This window comes from Lepidochelys kempii, chromosome 3, assembly GCF_965140265.1.
Source record: "Lepidochelys kempii isolate rLepKem1 chromosome 3, rLepKem1.hap2, whole genome shotgun sequence".
NCBI lineage: Eukaryota > Metazoa > Chordata > Testudines > Cheloniidae > Lepidochelys > Lepidochelys kempii.
Genome location: NC_133258.1, coordinates 73,714,112 through 73,734,810, shown reverse-complemented (window position 1 = coordinate 73,734,810; position 20,699 = coordinate 73,714,112). Strand labels below are relative to the sequence as shown.

General features: G+C 43.1%; 1 protein-coding gene and 1 long non-coding RNA gene across 3 annotated transcripts in view; one reads left to right on the top strand and one right to left on the bottom strand.

The window, feature by feature from the left end:
• LOC140908196 (uncharacterized) overlaps positions 1-11,428 on the bottom strand; it is a 562,606-nt gene extending 551,178 nt beyond the window's left edge. The window contains exon 1 of the long non-coding RNA XR_012157800.1: positions 11,025-11,428. This is a non-coding gene — a long non-coding RNA (uncharacterized lncRNA). The remainder of the gene's footprint in view (positions 1-11,024) is intronic.
• Positions 11,429-14,589: 3,161 nt separating this feature from the next.
• Positions 14,590-20,699, top strand: part of MMS22L (MMS22 like, DNA repair protein) — a 151,157-nt gene continuing 145,047 nt past the window's right edge. For both annotated transcript variants that reach the window (XM_073336800.1, XM_073336801.1), the window contains exons 1-3: positions 14,590-14,682; positions 16,038-16,231; positions 18,547-18,672. In XM_073336800.1, coding sequence (XP_073192901.1) covers positions 16,053-16,231; positions 18,547-18,672 — 305 coding nt within the window. In that variant the 5' untranslated portion in view covers positions 14,590-14,682; positions 16,038-16,052. The remainder of the gene's footprint in view (positions 14,683-16,037; positions 16,232-18,546; positions 18,673-20,699) is intronic.

Here is a 20,699-nt window from a genome sequence, read left to right as displayed (position 1 = left end):
AGTCTCACAGGCTGCATGTGGGAGTCTCTTTCTACCTTCAACTTGCCCTGTAGGTGTCCATCTCTGTGAAAAATATCCTAATATTCTGCTAGAATGGACCGACAGTGACTGTTCTCTGTCCTTTCTCACAATGAAGATATTGCAGTGTACTGCAATCAAATACATGACTTCCACGGCCCTACTGCCCAAAAGTGAGTGGTACTTCTGTATATCACTGAATCATGGCAAACCAACCTAATTTCCTTCTTTGATAGTGTTACTGACCTTGTGGATGGGGGAGGGGAAGCATAGGCTTGATATATCTGGATTTTAAGAAGACTTTTGACAGCGTCCCACATGACATTCTCAAAAGCAAACTAGGGAAATGTGGTCTAGATGAAATTATTATGAGGTGGGTGCATAACTGATTGAAATATCATACTCAAAGAGTAGTTATCTATGGTTCATTGTAAGACTGGGAGGACATATCTAGTAGTGTCCCCGAGGGGTCTGTCAGGGTCCTGCGCCACTCACTATTTTCATTAATAACTTGGCTAATGGAGTGGACAGTATGCTTATAAAATTTTGCAGATGACACCAAGCTTGGAGGGGCCACTAGCACTTCGGAGGACAGGATTACAATTCAAAGTGACTTTGGCAAATGGGAGAATTGTTCTGAAATCAACAAGATGAAATTCAATAAGGACAAGTGCAAACTACTTCACTTGGGAAGGAACAATCAATTGCACAACTACAAAAGAGGGAATAACTGCCTAGGTGGTAGTACTGCTGAAAAGGATCTGGGGGATATAGTGGATCACAAATTGAATATGAATCAACACTGTGACGCAGTTGTGAAAAAGGCTAATATCATTCTGGGGTGTATTAACAGGATTGTCATACGTAAGACGCAGGAGGTAATTGTCCCACACTATTCAGCACTGATAAGGCCTCAGCTGTGTCCAGTTTTGAGCACCACACTTTTGGAAAGATGTGGATAAATTGGAGAGAGAAAGAACAATGATAAAAGGTTTAGAAAAAACTGACCCATGAAGAAAGGTTTTTAAAAAATGTGCATTTTTAGTCTTGAAAAAAGAAGACAGAGGTGCGAACCTAATAACAGCCTTCAAATATGTTAAGTGTTGTTATAAAGAGGGAGGTGATCAATTTTTCTCCATGTCCATTGAAGGGAGGAGAAGAAGTAATTGGATAAAATGTAGCAAGGGAGATTTAGGTTAGATACTAGGAAAACTGTAAGGGTAGTTAAATTCTGGAATAGGCTTCCAAGAGATGTTGTGGAATCCCCATCATTGGAGGATTTTAAGATGTTAGACCAACACCCGTCACGGATGGTCTAGGAATCCTTGGTCCTGCCTCAGCACTGGAGACTGGACTAGATGACCTCTTGAGGCTCCTTCCAGCCTTATATTTCAATTATTGTATAAACTACTATAAACTCCAGGTAATAACATCTTTTATTTTGCAGGTTTCTCATTGACAGCTCCATTTGCCCACTGATCCCAGAATAGTTTTATTGTGTATCACCAGCACTTCCTCACATTTCTCCAGACTAATATTGCTGTTTATCAGTATTGCTGGAATTACATTGTAGCTGGCTCCACAATCCAGCTGGAATTGAATTGGTCATTGATTCAATAGCATAGTTGAATAGGTGCTGACTTTTCCTTTTCTCCAGGGTTGCTCCACCCCAAGGTCCCGCCCCCACTCCACCTCTTCCCCCAAGGGCCCGCTTTCGCTCTGCCTCCTCCTTGAGGCCCTTTACTGTGCACTGATCTCTGCTCTCTGCCTCCACAAGTTCCTCCCCAAGCCACCAAACAGCTCCGTCCCTGATCAGCTGATTGAGGGCACAGCCAAGCAGCTGATTGGCAATGCTGCCCAATAGCTGTGGCTGGTGAGTGCTGAGCACCCACTCTTTTTTCTTATGGGTGTTCCAGCCCTGAAGCACTTCTGGAGTTGGTGCCTATGAGTAGTTGCATATGCATTCATGCCCAGCAATTGAATGATTGAATTGAATGTACACTCACTGGCAATTGAATGATTGAATTGAATGTACACTCACTTCTTCTGTAGTGAGTGTACATTGAGAATCTTTGGGCCTGCTGAAGTCACCCTGCAGACATCCTCCTCTTCATTGGTAGTCTCTATGTCCTCAATCACTGCATGTACTGATGCTTTATTTTTCTTCGGGTAACTGTGGCATTAGGACATAAAATGGTTCTGTTTTTCACACATTTTGTACTGTTGCCCACAGGCTGGGCATTTTTCTTTTGGCCTTCCATGCTGCTGGACAATGATGCTTGTATTTTCAATTGATCTTTCTCTGTCCTGGCTCCTGGGTACCTTTAGTTTGACCCCATATAATTGTTCTGCACTAGTGGCTGCTGTTACGATGTTTTCCCTGGACAGTTCAGCTGCCTTTACTGTTTGGAGTCATTTCCCTAGGGTTAGATCTATTTCTCTCAACATTCCCTTGTAAGATGGAAACATGTGTTCCACAAACAATTCTGTCCCTAATTAGGCAACCTTTTATGTTGTCAAAGGTACGCATGATTGCCAGAGTTATTAGTTCTGTAAGTTAGTTCACAGTTACAAACATCTTAGGAACAGAGGTTGTTCATAACTCTGAAATGTTTATAACTGAACAAAATGTTATGGTTATTCTTTCAAAAGTTTACAACTGAACATTGACTTAATTCAGCTTTGAAACTTTGCTATGGATAAGAAAAATACTGCCTTTAAGCATCTAAAATTTAAATGAAACAAGCACAGAAAGCTTCCTTACCTTGTCAGATCTTTTTTTAAACTTTTCCTTTACTTTTTTAGTAGTTTACATTTAACAGAATACTGTATTTGCTTTTTGTGTGTGTCTCTGCTGCTGCCTTATTGTGTGCTTCCGGTTCCAAATGAGGTGTGTGGTTGACCAGTCAGTTCATAACTCTGGTGTTCATAACTTGAGGTTCTACTGAAACTATCTATTCCCTGTTTGTTACTTGGTTTGGGGGTTTTAAAATGGTATTTCTCTACAGTCTTATTCTGTCTGGGGTCATGGCACTTAAACACCTTTACTAGCTGTTCCAATGTTTTGGGCAATGATCCTGGGAACAAAGTTTTACTCACATCTCATCCTTTTCCCCCCAATGAGATAATAAAGATGATTCTACCTTCATTTTTCTCATCCTTTTTCCCCTATGGTCAGCTCTGTATACAGAACCAACTCTTGCTTCTACTGCTTCCATGCTTGTGCAAGATGTTTTGTCTGGAAATTCAGCTTTCCTGGTAGTCAGAGTCCATCCATGCCGCCTATTGGCTCTGTCTCTAGGTGCTGCTTTATTTTCCTCTTAATCACACTCTCTTCCTTGCTGTGGGTCTTATTAGACTGATTGCTGCCACTACATATTTAATGTTATTGTAGCCGTCTTGGTCCCAAGACATTAGCGAGACGAGGTAGGTGAAATATCTTTTATTGGACCAACTTCTGTTGGTGAGAGAGACAAGCTTTTGAAGAATACCTCTGTGTAAACTCAGGTATGGGAAACTAACTCAGAGTGTCACAGCTAAATACAAGGTGGAACAGATTGTTTAGCATAAGCAGTTAATTCATATTTCAACAGACTGTTCAAGGTGAAGGGGCCCATTAATACCCTTCCTATCACAGGGAGGAAAGGAGGGGGAAGTAGCTGGGGAGGGGGGTTTGCTAGTGGGTTATAGAGTGTTATAAGCAGCAAGGGCTGGACTTAGGGAAAATGGTGCCCTGGATGAACTTGTATTTTGGTGTCCTTTCTTTGAATTTGCGTGGGATGCAGGGAGTGAGAACCAGCTCCTGGTCCCAGAGCCCAGCTGGACTGCACAGGGAGGAGTTTCTGAGCCCAGGGGCTCCCCCTGCCATACATCACCTGATCACCTAGCAGGAGGAGAGTGGGTGCGTGGCCACCACCCGTGCCTGCAAGAAGGGGGGATCCAAGGGCTGACCCTGCTGGTTCCACAGGGATGAGCCCTGCTGCCTGTGCCTCACCACCAGGCTGGCAGCTCTTGATGGCATCACCAGCCTCCTGCCCGGCGAGTCAGGGGCTCCAGACCTGTGCTTGCCTGCACTCACCCCACTCCAGCAGCCCAGGTCCGCAGCTTGTGGCACTCAGACGGTGCCCCACCCCTCCGACCGCGGTGCCCTAGATGGTCGCCCACATCATGCACCTGTAAGGCCAGCCCTGTAATAAACCAAAAATCCAGTATTAGAGGGGTAGCCGTGTTAGCCTGGATCTGTAAAAGCGGCAAGGAGTCCTGTGGCACTTTATAGGCTAACAGACATATTGGAACATAAGCTTTCGTGGGTGAATACTCACTTTGTCAGATGCATGTAGCGGAAGTTTCCAGAGGCAGGTATAAACATGCAAGCACGAATCAGGCTACGGATAACAAGGTCAGTTCAGTCAGGGAGGATGAGGCCCTCTTCTAGCAGTCGAGGTGTGAACACCAAGGGAGGAGAAACTGCTTTTGTAGTTGGCTAGCCATTCACAGTCTTTGTTTAATCCTGAGCTCAATCCATCAGCTGGCTACACTCTGCTTCTCCCTGAGCCCCACTTTACCAGAACCCAGCACCCCCCCAACCAGAACCTACATCCCCTCTGCATGCACCCACTGGAGCTTTGCAATCCCTACCTCCTATGGCCAGACTCTCCCCGTCAAAAAAATCCCACTCACCACAGCCTGCATTCCATTGATGGGGAAGTTTTGGGCAGAGAAAGTGGAGACACTAGGGAACTTTGGAGAAGACTGTATGGGGGTCAAAACCTGCTGTTCTCCTATTCCCCCATTCTCTCTCCCTCATACCTGCTAACGCTGATTCCTCAGTATCCCTGCCCAACATTACCCCCACATTTTTAAAAAGAAATGGGAAATGTCACAAAATGCTGTGGAATCTGTCAGTGTTTTTAGGTATTAAAAGGGGTAGGCATTAAAGTATGTGAGCTGAGGTTCTTAGGGTTGCTAATGCTACCTTTACTGGTGGTTTCCTTGGATTTTAGTGATAGTGCTGTGCAGGAGGCTGAACTTACTACTGGAGTACCCCCTTCTGGCTGGGCCTGGTATAGATGCTCTTACCACTCTAGAACCCCCTATTGATGGTCATTCTGGTCTGCCTCTTCTTGCATCTTGGCCCTCCAGCCTGGTCAAAGTTTAGTCTCACCCGTTCCGGAATAACATTGTAAATCCAGCAAATAATAGTCTCAATGTCCTTATAAAAGGTCTTCAGCACCAACTTTGGGCCCTGTAGTCTTCATGCCTCTTCTCTCAGGGCTTTCAGCTGCCCTTATCCCCTTCTCTGGAGCGTCACACTTTCCCAGAGGCTGGTGGGGGAACCCAGGACCCCCAATTGTGCTGGGTTTCAGTCCAGAGACCCTATAACCAGTTGCTATGATCTGCTCCACCAGACTCCTTGCTGCTGCCTCCATGGACCTCTTACTGACTTCACATCAGGCTCCTGCAAGCAAGTCCCCTTCAGTGTTCCACTGTCCAGGCCCTCTGCCTGTGAATCCTATGCCTGTTGTATTCCTCCAGGGTCTCTCCTTGCTTCTTACAGACTCTACCTCATGGCCTCCCTCTGGAGTCTAATCTGTTCCTTTTAGTTCCCACAGGAACCTCCTGCTCTTTTCAGCCTCCATCACAGCTTCCCTCAAACTTCAGATCAACACCTCCTCGGCCCAGGTTTTTCTCTACCTTTAGCCCAAGAGAGGAAACTCCCAGCAACTCTCACCTGGGTCTCCTCCCCGACGCTCCTTCCCACTACCTGGGTGTCCTTCATTTATGAAGGCCCAGCTCATCCTCACATAGGTTTGATATCCATTTATGCCAACCACACCCAGCGCCTTCTAGTGGCTGAACTGGGCTCAGGCTCCCGATGACCCTGGTTACCTCTCCACATGCTGATATGAAATACCCTTGAGTATTATTATTATTTGTATTACCATTGCATATAGGACCCTTAGTCATGGATTTGAACCCCACTGTGCTAGGCATTGTACAAAAGTCAGACCAAGAAGATGATCCCTGCCCCAAAGAGCTTACAATGTAAGTATAAAACAAGAGACAAAAGACAGATACAGACAGACAGATGGGGTAGTACGAGGAACCAATGAAACAATACTGGCCATCATGGTCAACAATGAAACAATAGTGGTCTCAATACACCAGCAGCCTAACTGTTATCAAGTTTTTTTATGGTATCCTGGCAAAGGAAAGTTTTAACAAATGATTTGAAGGAGGACAATGAGGTATCTCTGTGGATATTTATGGGGAGCTCCTCCCAAGCATGAGGGACACACAGTACTTGTTTGAAAATTTAGCATGTGGACGATACAGGCTGGAATCATGGGAGCCAGACATCAACATCTCAATAGTGAATGACAGAAGATACTAGAAGTGGAGATAGGCTGTTAAGGGCCTTGAAAATCAAGACAGGTAGCTTATAATTGATATGACAAAGAAGAGGATGCAATGAGGGATGCAAAGAGAGGGGTGACATAGTCAGACTCTTCAGTGAAAGAGTTTGTGTGGTATTAAATATTCTTACTCTGTTTTTGTCTGGGCTACTATAAAAATATGTATGCGAGTCAAAGATTTCATAGATTTATATTTTTATGGGCACATTATGTGTGAGCTCATATGGTTATTAAATTTTGCTTGACTTGGCAATTATTCTTTTTTATTTGTAATAAGAATATTTATCAGTGGTGTGTTTTAAAGTACACACTGTCTTCAGCTTGGATAGACACTATATTAAATATAAATAAATATTGGCTTCACTATTTTACTGTATATTTGAATTTATTTACTCTGTTTTCCCAAGCAACTCTGGTAAAATATTGGGAAGCATAAATATGGTCCCATCTGTGATTTCCACCAGGTATCCTGTTTATAATTGTCCTTTACATATGTACCTTGAGAACTGATTTCTCTAGAACACAAATCACCATCAATGTTCAATTTCTTTTTCACTCTAAATATTTTAGTTCCTTTTAGTTGCCCCTTACTCTCAACTTATCAAGCCAAAACAATAATTCTGAAATGAGACATTCTGGCACATGTACTTGAATATAATTTCTGAAACTATATTAGGCTCAGTCCTTCTAGTCCTTCTACATGCAATATTTCTCTAGTTTCAGTGGGAGCTATGCACATGAAAAGCATCAGGCCCAAATTAAGAGAAGGCTTTCAGAGATGCATAAGCCACCATTCCTCTTCACAGATTTTTACTCATAATGCTTCTTGAACTTGGATCAATATAAACAAGGTCAGAAAATGTCACCCATTTAAATGCATTATGACTACAATCTTCTGATTTTGTCACTAGTATTAAAATGTTATTGAATGTCCTTTATGCAGTTGCCATGTCCTAGAGGCCCAGATTAAGTAATTCTGGGCCCTAGACACATGACATGCCCCCTCAACTTTGCCCCCACTTGGAGGGACCAGCGTCATGCGGTCCTCCCTTCCCAGAGAAGCAGGAACACTGGTATAGAGACCCATTCTGTTCTGCAGAAGTAATATCAGGGTCCCCCTCCCCTCAGGAGTATATGAGGTCCCCTTGCCCTCCTGAAGAGGCTGGGTGGCAGCAGGTTTATCACCCCCCGAGTATACACCTCACAGCTGAAGTGTATATGTCTGGTTGGTGGGATGGATCCACTGTACTCTTCTGCATCTACAACATTGAGTCCTCTGCTGGAGTGTTGTTGGTAGGGTGGGTCTTTGGGTTAACATCACATTGAGATGCCTTGAGTATCACTCAGAGCTCTTTCAGGAAGTATGCCTGAGCTGGCAAACATCACTGCATCAGTTATACTCAGGTCACATTTCCAAGCTTTCCTTCGAAAGACAAGGTCTAGGAAACTAACTTTTTAAAAATTAAAACTTAGAATTTGTCTATGTGGGGAAACTGACCAGCAGAACTAGACTGGTCAGTTGACCAGTGACTCTACTCTGGAATAAAATTATTTTAATCTGATATAATTATTCTTCAGCAGAGATGGTGACTTTTCCCACAATTTCTGCGGTCAGGATTATGTGTTTACTCACCAACTGTTGAAAAGGAAAGGCACAATCCTGCAAACACTTAGGTCCTGATCCACAAAGGGATGTAAGTGTTGCAACACCTAACTTTTAGGCATCTAGAAAATCAGTGAAACAGTGGGATCCACAAAGGCTCGAAGTGCTCAGACTCCCTATATAATTTAGAATGCAACCCACAAAAGCCAGCACACTAGGTGAGGTGCTGCCTAAACTAGCCAATGGGAGATGCTAAGGAGAGAGGTGTTTCCTAAGCCTGACCACTCTCACAAAGATAGGTGGCTACGCCTAGGAGGCACCTACCTCTGCTAGCAATCCACAGCTGGGAACCCCTCTCCTGGAGTTAAGCAGTTGAGTCATTTCTTTTAAGAATGAGTTAAGCACCTGCTGCATCCCATGCAAAATGATGCCATTTTAGCCTAATGGCTAGAGCATTCATGTGGAAGATTTGGATTCAATTTCCCCCTCAGGCGGAGCATGAGAAAAAATTTCAAAGAGTATTACCCATTTTTCAGTGGAGTGCTTTAACCGCTGAGAGAAGGGATACTCTGTGAGGCTCCCTCACTCTCTCCTGTTGAAATTGTTCCACTGTGTATAAATACTTAAAAAGTCATTGGGCCAGGAAGAGGGGTGAGGGAGGGAGATGGAGAGAGAGAGAGAGAGAGAATGACTCTATAGTCAAGTAGTTAGGGCACCCACCCTGGCAGGTAAGAGTGTGGCAGCAGAGTGCATGCTCGGAAGCAGAAACTTAGGCACTAAGGGAACTTTTACTCTGAAAACTTAGGTGCTGAGTGAGTGAAGGGGCCTACAGAGTTCAGCAGAAGTTATATGGATTATAGTGGAACCTAAAACTGAGCTTTAGGCATCTAAAGCCCAGATTTAGGTGCCTAAATTCCTTTGTGGATCTGGGACATAGTGCCTACTATTGGCTGTAGCAAACAGATGTGTGTCTGCTATAAGCAGTAGCCTTAGTAGTTATTAGGTTATAACCCTGCTATCAGCTGTTTAAGGGACAAACTGAATTCTGAACTTAGGGCTGGGCAGGGAAGTAAAGAAGAAGTTGATTTTCAAATATTTTGTTTTAAATTCCAGACGTACTTAAAAATTATTAAGCCTTTGTCTATATTTGAGTACTAATTTGAAATCTCCGATAGTTTTTTATATCTATATTAAACTTGGTAGTCATCATTAAAAATTCTAGCACACAACTTGCAAACACTTAAGCATGTAAGTAAATTTACTCTCCCAAGTAGTGTCTCTGAAGTCAAGAATACAAATTAATCAGTTTTAAAATTAACACTCTCAGCTCCAAATAAGATACTGAGGTTTTAAAAATGACAAACTTGCCCAAGTGAGAATTTTTTTTTCCAATTAAAATTTCATAAGACACTTTTAACACAAATTCACAGCGGCCAGCCTGACCATTGCCTGAATATGACAAAAAAGTTATGGTTATTCTTAACTTTTCCTCAACTTCCCTTATTAACAGCCCATTTTACAACCAGCAATATGAGATGTAAGGATATGATGTAACCATGCTTTCTCCCCTCTGTTAAATCACTGAGCCCCACATAATACAAGGTCAGTGATAAACACAAAAAGGGAGGATTTGCACTCTGAGCCACAACAGCACTTTTAGAGTTAGTATTTTTAAGTGAATAACATGCAGTTTTCTAAATCAACATGCATTCCAAAGTACGTATATACTATAGATTCTGAAGATTGAAAAAAATGTCACTGCAGCCATGCTGGTAAGTGCTCTCAAACTTAGTACATATAACAAAACAGTTACTTGTTAAACCATAAAGCTTGATAGAGTTGCAAACCTCTGGGTTTAACATCAACTATAAAAACCATTAAAATATATTTAATCATCCCTATGTTTTCCTATACATTGTTACTATCTAATGTGTATATTACTGTCTCCTTTTCACAACAAAGTTTATTTTAAAAAACTATATATAAATAATTGATGGGAAAAAACTGTCAGTCACAAACTGCCAAAAGCAAGGAAATTCAAAGTTAAACTAAAGTCCTTTAACTTACCCCCCTGAACCGATGTATTGCTGCACATACTGTTACATACTATCACGTGTTATTTTTCAGCCTCCTAAGCACAATGGATGAGAAAGGAACATAGTTTCAGCCTTAAATTTGAACTCCTCTGCTTTTGTTAGTATGTGTCACAACCTTAACATTATCTCAACTGTAGACTTTTATCTGTGAATATCTAAGTCCTGTCTGGGGGAAAACTAATTACTGAGCCACTGAGAGCTTCATAATGTCTTGCATTTAAGTCCTGAACATCATACATAATGCATAGGAAGCAGTCTCTGCACTCTGATTACAGAACACTGTCATTAAGTGAGCAAATTAAAGATGTGAATAATTCACTGGCGGAGCTTATTGTCAGTGCTGCATTGTGAAATTAGAATTTCTAATAAGTACTGCAATTTTTAACCCAATTAACACAGAGAACATCTTGAGTCTGATTAGTACAATAAAAAATATTACCTTATTCTTTTGCTGCACAACAGCCAAATTAAATACTGTACCTAATTATGCAGCATTCATTGCGTCTCTGTTAAAATAAAAAACTCACTATCCTTTAATAAGAGTTCTAGTATTTGGGATACAATCGAAAAAGACAGCACATGCATCTGTAGCTCAATTTCTTATTGCAAAGTTGTTGTTTTGTTAAGACTTTGCAGATCAGTTTTAGCACCAGCTGTAAACCATGATGTCACTCCTGAAGTCTGCTTTCGCAACAAATATCCAACAAACAGCACAGAAATAAATGACAAAGTAATCCTTCCAAACGGACCTCGAATATGTTGTACATTAACTTTTTTTCTGGGTTTCTTTAAAGACAGATAAAACACATTTTGCCTCTTACTGGTTTGAAACTGAAAATATATCCAGTTTCAAAACTTTAGGAAACGTGATTACTAAAACAAGATTCTTACCTCGGGTCCCTATTTGGCACAGGAAAGATTACATTATCTCCTTTCATCTTCGAAGGGAGACAGGGAGAGAAGTCCAACTGAACACGCAGCATGTTGATCCTACCCACGCACGGCGCCTGCTGCCATGTTAAATAAAGAAAATGATCATTTAGGCTGCAGCTTTTGTCTCCGAATATTTTCTCACATTGCTTTTGAATGTCAAGGACCCCAGAAACCCGGACACGTCTGGCAGGGGCCACCGCAGGCTACAGCTGCAGCAATGTGATTTCCCCCAATCCTGTTTCATTTCCAGCTTCTTTTCCATCCCCACGCTGGGGAAGTTTAATCACCGAGCACGAGTGAAAAGATGGCATTGCAATGATGAGCTTTCTTCCTCAAGACAATGACTGCAGCAACCACTTTGCATCTTCGGCTAGATATTTGAGTCTGTGCATGCGAGAGAAAGCAAAAAATTAAGGTGCCCTGAAAACCAGACAGACACAGTGTATAGAGAGAAAGAAAGAGAGAAAAAACACAGAGAGACTGAGAGAGGGAGAGGGGGCTGTCAGTGCAGATAAATCTGCATATGGAAATCAGGGTTATCCTGGGTACAGTTTTATTTAACCATGATGTACTGTTTTTTTTTAATTAGTCAGGGATTTAGAGAAGGAAAAAGAGAGATTCTTGCAAATCTAAGAGTAAAAGTAGCTTTTTAGTCACCACAGGTGCTTTCACAGCAATAACCCCACCAGCTGTAGCAGCCACAGCAGAACTTCTTTATAACTTTCCAGTTGGGAACAAAAGTTTCCTGCACTTCTAGTAATTTACATAGAAAAGCCAGGAAGAGTATTTTGTAATTACCAAAAACAAGACAATTCATAATGATACAATAATTATATAAATGAATAATCGGTTACAGACTGCACAATGTCTTAATAAAGCCATGTCACGCACAGAGCTTAGAGGGTTTTAAAGCTTTCGCAGAGGGCACCATAATGACTGAGTAATCAAGAGTTTTCAAAAAGAAAAGGAGTACTTGTGGCACCTTAGAGACTAACAAACTTATTTGAGCATAAGCTTTCCTGAGCTACAGCTCACTTCATTTCAGTTCATAACAATGGGAGGATCCGACCTGGATGTTGTATTTGTCAGGCACTTTTGCGCATATTGGCTGAGAACTTGTGTTCCTTCCATGCACTGGTGGATTGGCAGAGAGGAGTGGCAGCGGAGAGGGGGGCTGATAGGGATACAGAAAGGACAGGAGAAGGTTAATTTTGGCTGATATGGGAAACTGGTTGGGAACTATTGTGCAGAGAGGACTGATGGGAAAGGTGGATTGGGTGGAAGGATTTGGGCAGTAGCATGAGAAGGGGTAACAGGAGAAGACCTGCGGGTTAGTAGGGATGTATGGCAGGAGGCACTAGTTTGGCTGGAGAAGAATGAGAATGATAGAGTGATGTACTGAAATGTAAGGGGAGGGGAGGGGAGGGGAGGGAGGAATGGGCATTTGGGAAGAATGGGAAAGGTGTGAGGGAGGGAGAGGGGGATGGCTGGAAGGAAGTTTAGTGAGAAAGCTGTCTGGGATTGTGTGAGCAGGGTTTGACTTTGACCAGCAGGAAAAATGTAGGGAAGAGGAGCTGGCAGGAGGAAAATAGGAAGTAGAAGGGGCATGGGAAATCGCAGGAGTGGAACAGGGAGGCAAGATGGGAGTAGGAAGCAGTTGGCTGACAGGGAATATGGGGGATTGTTGGCAAGAGGCTGGCAGGGAACATGGCTAGAAAGGATGGCGGGGGAGTGGGAAGAGGAGGTTGGCTGGGAGAGGAATTGCTAGCCAAGAATGTTGAGGGATGTCTGGGAGGGAGATGGGTGACTGATGGAGAATGGGAGGAGAGTGGGTGAATGGCAGAGAATATTGGTTCCTGGCAGGGTAGCTATCATGGAAATGTACATAGAATGGATGGTGAGTGAGAATGGGTGGAAGGTGGCTGGTAAGGGATGGGTTTTTGGCAGGTAATGTGCAGGAGAGGAGCTTAGGCGCAATTGGTGGGGGCAACAGTGTGTGTGGTGGTAGTTCAGGGAAGGGTCGGTGAGAAGCAGAATTTAGATGGGTGGCTGTCAGCAAGAAACGGGAGGTTGGCTGGGTGGGAATGAGGAGCTGTCTGGATGGGAGACTGAGGGAATATGGTGGGCAGTTGGCAAGGAATTTGGGGTTGGATAGATGGGAGAGAAATGAGTGGGGGTCACAGCAAGGAAACTGTGGCAGGTATTGTGGGAAATGGCTAGGAAGGGTGTGGTTGGATCAGTGAAAGGAAGTGTAGGGTATGTGTGCATGTGCTAAGAAGGGGAATATATAGGTGGCTGGTAAAATGATGGGAGGCTGGCAGGGAGTGGCGTGTGTGACCAGGAAGGGGAAAGGTGGACAGCAAGGAATGTGGGGATTTGAATGGGTAGCTGGCAGGGAATGCATGTGTGCCTAATAGAGAACTTGTAAAAGGTGACTGGAAGAGAGAGATAGGCAGGGAGGGCGACAAGGAAAGGCTGCCATGAGTGTGTGGGATGGGGAGGGCTTAAATTCTCATAGAGTATTTCCCAGACCCCCCATGCCCTGACATGCTATAAAATCTTCAGGTAATTTACTGGAGCTCCACTCCAGACAACTCCGGCCAAATGTAAGCCCTGGTCATTCAGGGAGATAGTTGGGTGGCTGGCTGGCATATGGCTGTCAGGAAAAGTGGGAGGTTCCTAGGGGGGGTTGATGATGAGGGCCTGGCCCAGAATGTGTGGTGGGGCTGATATGGAATAAGGAACCTGTGTGTGTGTGTAGCAGGATGGATGAATGAGTGCAGGAAAGGTGAAGGACAGCTGGGAGAAAGTAGCGTAAAATACAGGTTTTGGAGGAAATGTGTGAATGTTGACTGCTAGGTAGATTAGTGGGGGGTGACTGGGACACTGGTTGGTGGGGAGTAGCACAAAGCCCTATGGCAAGAATGACAGGGGCAGAATGCTGAGGGGTTTGCTGGTGGGGAATGGTGCAAAGGCTTGGGGTGGAGCTGGCGGGGAGGGGTGGGGTGCGTGTGTGTGCGTGTGAAAGGCACAGAGCCCTGGAGTGGGGTGGCTGGGGCCAATGGTGCAGAGCCCTGGGGTGGAAGCAATGCTGGAGAGGTGGCTGGGGGGATGGTGCAGAGCCCTGGAGTAGTAGAGGCAATGCTGGGGCGGGGTCTGGAGGGCAATGCCGTGGGGGAATGGTGCAGAACCCTCAGGAGGGAGCAATGTTGTGGGGATGGCTGGGGTATGGACAGAGCCGCGGGGGGCGGGGCGGAGCCCGGGAGGGGGCAGCCTGCCCGTCCGGAAGGCAGCGCGCGTTGGGCGGGGGTGGTTCGCATGGCTGTTCCCCCCTACAGGCGGCACACCGGCAACGGCGGGGCTGCCATTTGCAGATGGCCCCTCCCAGGGGTCTGTCTCTCTCAGCCTGGCGGGCCGCAGGCGGAAGCGGGGGTAGGAGAGCGCGAGCGGCTCTGGAGACAGAGTGGGCGGAGTCACACAGGGGCCCTGTCCAATGAGCAGGGAGTGTTGCCGGAGCGCTTGTTCTCGAGCATGCGCAGTAGCTGGATGGCTGGTGTGCGCGGGACCTACGGAAAAGTATCGGGGTTCGGAAGAAGAGGCAAAAATTCCGAGACACGTAGGTAGCGCGTGCACCCGGCCCCGGGGTTCGCCCCTTCACCAGCGCGTGCTCCTCCCCGCGCGGCCGCTCCCCTTCTCTCGCCCTGTGCCCGATTGTCCCTTCCCTGCGCGCCAGGTGCCTAGTAGGGACCCTCAGGACATGGCCTGCAGTGACTGCAGCACCCTGGGTTATCCGCAGCCCCTCCCCTCTGCTCACTGCATGGCCTGCACTGACTGTACCACCACGGGTTATCCCCAGCCCCTCTCCTCTGCCCACTGCATGGCCTGCACTGACTGTACCACCACGGGTTATCCCCAGCCCCTCCCCTCTGCCCACTGCATGGCCTGCACTGACTGTACCACCACGGGTTATCCCCAGCCCCTCCCCTCTGCCCACTGCATGGCCTAAAATCTCAAATCAGCCCTTGATTCAAATGTTCAGCAATACTGCAGAGGGGAAATTCACAGAATTGTATATGGATGGTAACTATGAAGCTCTGTCCCTAATCCATCTCTGGAGTTAAATTAAAATGTGCTGTCTAGAAGTCATTGCCCTTTTTCTGCTTTAGGGATTCCTTCTGTGATCAGGTCCTAGTGTATTTATAATCTGGGTTAGTTCAGGAGTGTGTGAAGTGATCCCTTTAATTTGGGTCAGCCTAGTAAACTGTACTTCTGTGTTTACTGTGATTTGCAAAATTACAATGAATATGCTTAATAATTCATGGGGAAGTTCAAAACCAGGTATCAAACAAAGGTTGAAGATATGCTTAAGCAATAAATATTTGATCATACTGACTTGAGACTAAACAATACTGCAGAGTGAGTTAGAGCATGTAAAAAATATTGCTAAGAAGTGTCAGCAACCAAACTGAAACCATGGCTGAATTTAGAATAGATATAATTATGGTAGATATAACCTGCACTTTCAGGTTACTGTTTAAAACCTTAATTTTCTGGTTGTTTTTTTAAAGTCAGTTATTTTTTTTTTTTTTTAGACATATGCCCTTGTTTAGTGAACATTAGTCTTGCTTTTGTTCTCTCCCTTTTCACTTTCAGACTTTTTGGTAAACAGATTTTAAATACAAGCTTTCTTGCAGCCTTAGCTAAATCGGAATTAATCATATGGTAATTTTACTCACATTATCAATATGTGAGTTACATAGTTGCATAATTAATATTGGAGCAGCGATTCAGTCTGCAGATTTATTGTTATTTTGCATGCACTTGAACTGCAATGCTCTTTTATTGTAGGTCATGGATAACAGGGGAGTCTTTAACTCAATTACTTTTTTTCATTCAGTAGGGAAAATGTAGCTACAAGAAACCCATTTTCAGAAAACTAAGTTTTATTTGGTTTTTAAAATACATTTTCAGGAACAAGTGTAAACAATGGATGATGACTTCACTATTTCCCTCACACCCCCATACCTCACTGAAAGCTTAGAGATGGCTATGGAAGTGGAAAAGGAGAACTCCAGACTCCCTTGTTTTTCCTGTGCTTTAGACAATCGAGATGGAGGGAGAAACTTTTCTGTAGAGTCTCATCTAGCAAGTGGGTCTCTTAAGAGGTATGTTTATATTGAATTTAAAGTATGTTATACTTTTGAATGTTTCAGTTGCTTCTTTCAGCCGCTGCCAGTGTCTTTAAATTTGTTTTCTTCTTCAACCATTTGTGTCCCTCAGACAAGCCTGCCACTCATACCAGGGAAGAAGGGTGGTTTTATGATTAAAATACTCATGTGTTTGAATTTATGATTAAAATATTCAATTCCTAGCTCTGCCACAGACTTCTTGTGTGACCTTGGGCAAGTCACTTCACCTTTATCTGCCCATCTATTCCCCATTTGTAAAATGAGGACGATAATTCCTTTGTCTGTCTTGTCTAGTTAGAATGTAAATTCTTAGGAACACGAATGGAGGTATTCAGTAACCTGGAACCACTGGGCTGCTTGGCATGATGGTAATACAAATAATAATCATACCATCATCCTAGGCTATGATTGGCTCACGTCTCATAAATAAGTAGTGTTTTGGTCCTTACCTAGAAGTATATAGGTGTTGCAGGAAGTAGCACTGGTAACTCAGTAGGTGCTGCTTTTCCCTCTGAGAACTGAATCAGTAGCCAAACATAGTGCCAGGGGAACAATAATTTAACTACTACCGTGAAAGAAGGCCATTCTTTTGTCCAGTATGTTTTCTTTACAGTTAAACTAGAAATGCTCTTTCTTGCTTTTCTTTGAACTATGTGCAGTAATGATGCAGAATCGACCAGAGGTGGCTGAGATAAACCCTGGAGTCTGTAGAGCACTTGGGTGTTAAAATAAAATGATTTTCTTGGTCTAGAGTTAGAGTAATTTATTATGAAACCACAAACTATGTGGATGTGATTATTTCAGCTGTTTAAGGTTATGTTCTGTATCTATGTCCAAACGGTTACTTATAAGTACTAGTAAGTCCACATAGAAGAATAAATGCTCATTCTAGAGATAATGATTAGACATGCTGGACCATTCAGGTGGATCAGTATTTCAACTGTGACATACATTGCAGTGGGGTGCTTTAGGTAACGTAGCAGTCGTCTTCTTCGTATTAAAAACAAGCTGTATATCATGCCTCAAGCAGGCCCCACTGTAAGGGTGAAAGATGCTTTAGAATGATAGGCTAGTTTTTCTGTGTCTAAAATTTATTGTAGTTTATGACAGAGAGATGATTTTATGCTGTTGGAGCTAGGAGTTGCCATATTTTATATACTAGATCCTGTATCACTATAAAAGGTTTAACAGCCTTTCCTTGCAGAGCACTGGAACTTCCTGTCTATAGCGTGAACACTACAGACATTGATAAAATAACACAAATCATCTGTAGGTACTGTATCCTTTATAATATAGAAGAAGCTGTGAATGGTGCTGTTAGGATATAGATATTCAGGCCTGTCTGTAAAGGCCTGTACTCGAAGAATTTAGGTGTATTCTTATCACTTGGCTAGTTAGAGGTATAAAAGAAAGAATCAAAATCACTGTCTGCCAGTGTAAGGTCCTTCTCTTACTGTGACAGTCTGAGGCCCTGTTCTTAGGCTAAGGCCTTTGGCTAAGCAACAGAGGCAGCCACAAGCTGGGAAGTGAACAGTCACATCCTCACATTCCAAACTAGTCACATTGAAATAAGGTGCTATTGGGCTGTTAGGAATACAGTCCTGTCCTGATAGTGCCTATCACCTCCAGAGAAAGGGAAGTGCCTAGAAAATGTAAAAGGAAACTTAGTTTGATAGCATCCTGTCTGGCAAGAACTCACTTATCAATAGCTGGGATGTGAAATCCCCACTTCTGTATTGTTTTGTCATTATAGTTCCCACTTTGCTATTGTTTGTCTGTATAATCTCTGTCTGGTTCTGTGATTGTTTCTGTCTGCTGTATAATTAATTTTGCTGGGTGTAAACTAATTAAGCTGGTAGGATATAATTGGTTACATAATCATGTTACAATATGTTAGGATTGGTTAGTTAAATTTCAGGAAAATGATTGGTTATGGTATAGCTAAGCAGAACTTAAGTTTTACTGTATAGTCTGCAGTCAATCAGGAAGTGAGTGGGTGTGTATGTGTGGGGAAAATGGGAATAGGGGTGGGGAAATTGGAATCATGTTTGGCTTAGGGCAGGAATGGGAACAGGGACACAGGTGTAAGGCTCTGTGGTGTCAGAACTGGGAAGGGGGACACTAAGGAAGGAAACTGGAATTATGCTTGCTGGAAGTTCACCCCAATAAACATCGAATTGTTTGCACCTTTGGACTTCGGGTATTGTTGCTCTCTGTTCATGCGAGAAGGACCAGGGAAGTAAGTGGGTGAAGGAATAAGCCCCCTAACAGGTGCTTGCTTTCTTTTTCAGGCTTTTGCTGAGACTGGATCCTTCTCCAACTGACTATGAAGAAGATACAGTGGAAATGTTTGGCTTTCATTGGGTTACTGAAATTGCATTAGTTGAGTCCTGTAGACTTCTCTTTGGTTTACTTAGGTATGATATTCTTATTACCTCATTGGCCCGTTTTCAAGATTTAATTATACTATGTTGCTTAATAAACTTTGGGGGTTTCTACTTATGAAATTGTCAAAAGCCATAGACAAAATAACTTAATGTGTAGTAAACACCATATTATATGAACCGTGCAATCCAGTGAGTGGCAGGTGGCTTATTGGTAGTGTATTTAAAATTGATGAACTATACACTTGCGAACTACACATTAGAATTCAAGCGTAATGTGACTTGACTTTGAATTTCTAAGCAGCATGGTTCATGAGAAGAAATATATCTGTTACAACAATTTTATGCTTAATTCATAATGTACAGTAATACTTGTCTAGTTTCAGAGTACATCCCTAAACTGTATCAGGTTTTGCTTTAATTAAATAGACTAAATGAACTTTTTTGTATGTGCACATAAGCGTGGATGCTATAAATCAAATACTGTAAATGTTGGACGTGGCATTTTCTTCACTTGTTTGGATTAGGATAGTGTCAGCAATCTCTTTGGATACAGTTACTCTGTGTTTGACTAATTCAATGCAGATGTTTAATCTGGTCAGTGCAAACATACAGATCATTGATAATCCTCTTTGCTACTGTTAATCCTCAGGATGTAAAGCACATGGAGGGTGGACTGGGTTTTTTTGTATGATACTTCAAACATCTGTCATATATCCCATCACTCTTTTGATTACAGTGAATTCTGCTGTACCTTGAGGGTATTACCAAGGGCATGTCATGGAACATGTCATTAATAGGTTCTGGTCTTTGTAACATAATGGCACAGATCTTGAAAAATGGGAGGGAGGAGAATGTTTTTTTAAAAAATACATTGGCTCTGCTTCTTTTGATAAAAGCTTTGACTACACTATGGTTTTTTTTTTCCACATAGAAAAAAAGATGGCAGGATAGCTCGTTAATGGTTTTGATTAGTTAACTGAATCTCTGTGTGTCCCTTTTCAGCATTCTACCTGATTCATTCGGTGCCAAAAATTGATCCTGTTTGGTCCCAGGAGTGTTTTCTATCCATGTAACTGATCTGTAGACTCAGCTTATCTTGTAAGATGGTAGAGAGGCACTAAGCACATTAATTGCCATCACTGGTATCATTCTCTAGAATCCAATTGTCATGTATAGCAATCAGGCTGGTGGAGTCAAAGAGTTCGCCCTGGGGAAAGCAGCAGGGCTAGGTGGCCTTCGAAGGTTGCTTCTGATGAGGAAGCATTTCTTCAGAATAGAATATAGTTTGTGTGGCAGCTGAGCCCACAAGGTATACATAGCTTTAGCTAACTCTTCACCTACAGAGGCAGTTTTGTAGGGAATGGGGCTCTAATATGTGAACTCTGCTTAGCCAGTTATTTTCACTAATAACATTTGCTTAAAATTGTATTCTGTATGTTTTCTGTGTACATAAAAAAAATTGAACATATCTTTCAAACGAGCTATAAAACTGAGTTCCTGAACATCTGTGGCCATGAAACTTCCTCTTGCACTTTTTATAAGAATACGGTCATTAAACACTGGTGTCCTGGCCAAAATCCAATTTTGGTCATTACGTTTTGCTACCTACATTACCTTTGTGTTTAGTGTTGGATATGGCTGTGTTCATTCCATCCTGCCCGAAAGATTTGTTTAGAGGTAAGGTGATTCCACATCCCACACCAAAGATTATTTCAGTTGTGGGTGAAGTGAGCCTTGTGTGGACTTTGTAGTTGAAATGTAAGGCACTTGTCTCTCTGGATGAAATATACTCTATTAATCAAGGCAATATAATTATTCTTTATTTCTGTTCATTGGATGTCTCCAACAACTCCCAGTTAGAATCTCTGTCACTCTCTTTACACTTTTCCAAAAAGCGGTCTTTATCTCTCCCTACCATTTGTTCTCCTGCAACACTACTCCATTGCTTTCTTTTTTGTGACCTGAGGCTAAGTCTACACTATAGACCTTACAGCGGTGCAGCTGTACTGCTGCACCTGCACTGCTTTAAGGTCTCCTGTGTAGCCGCTTTATGCAGG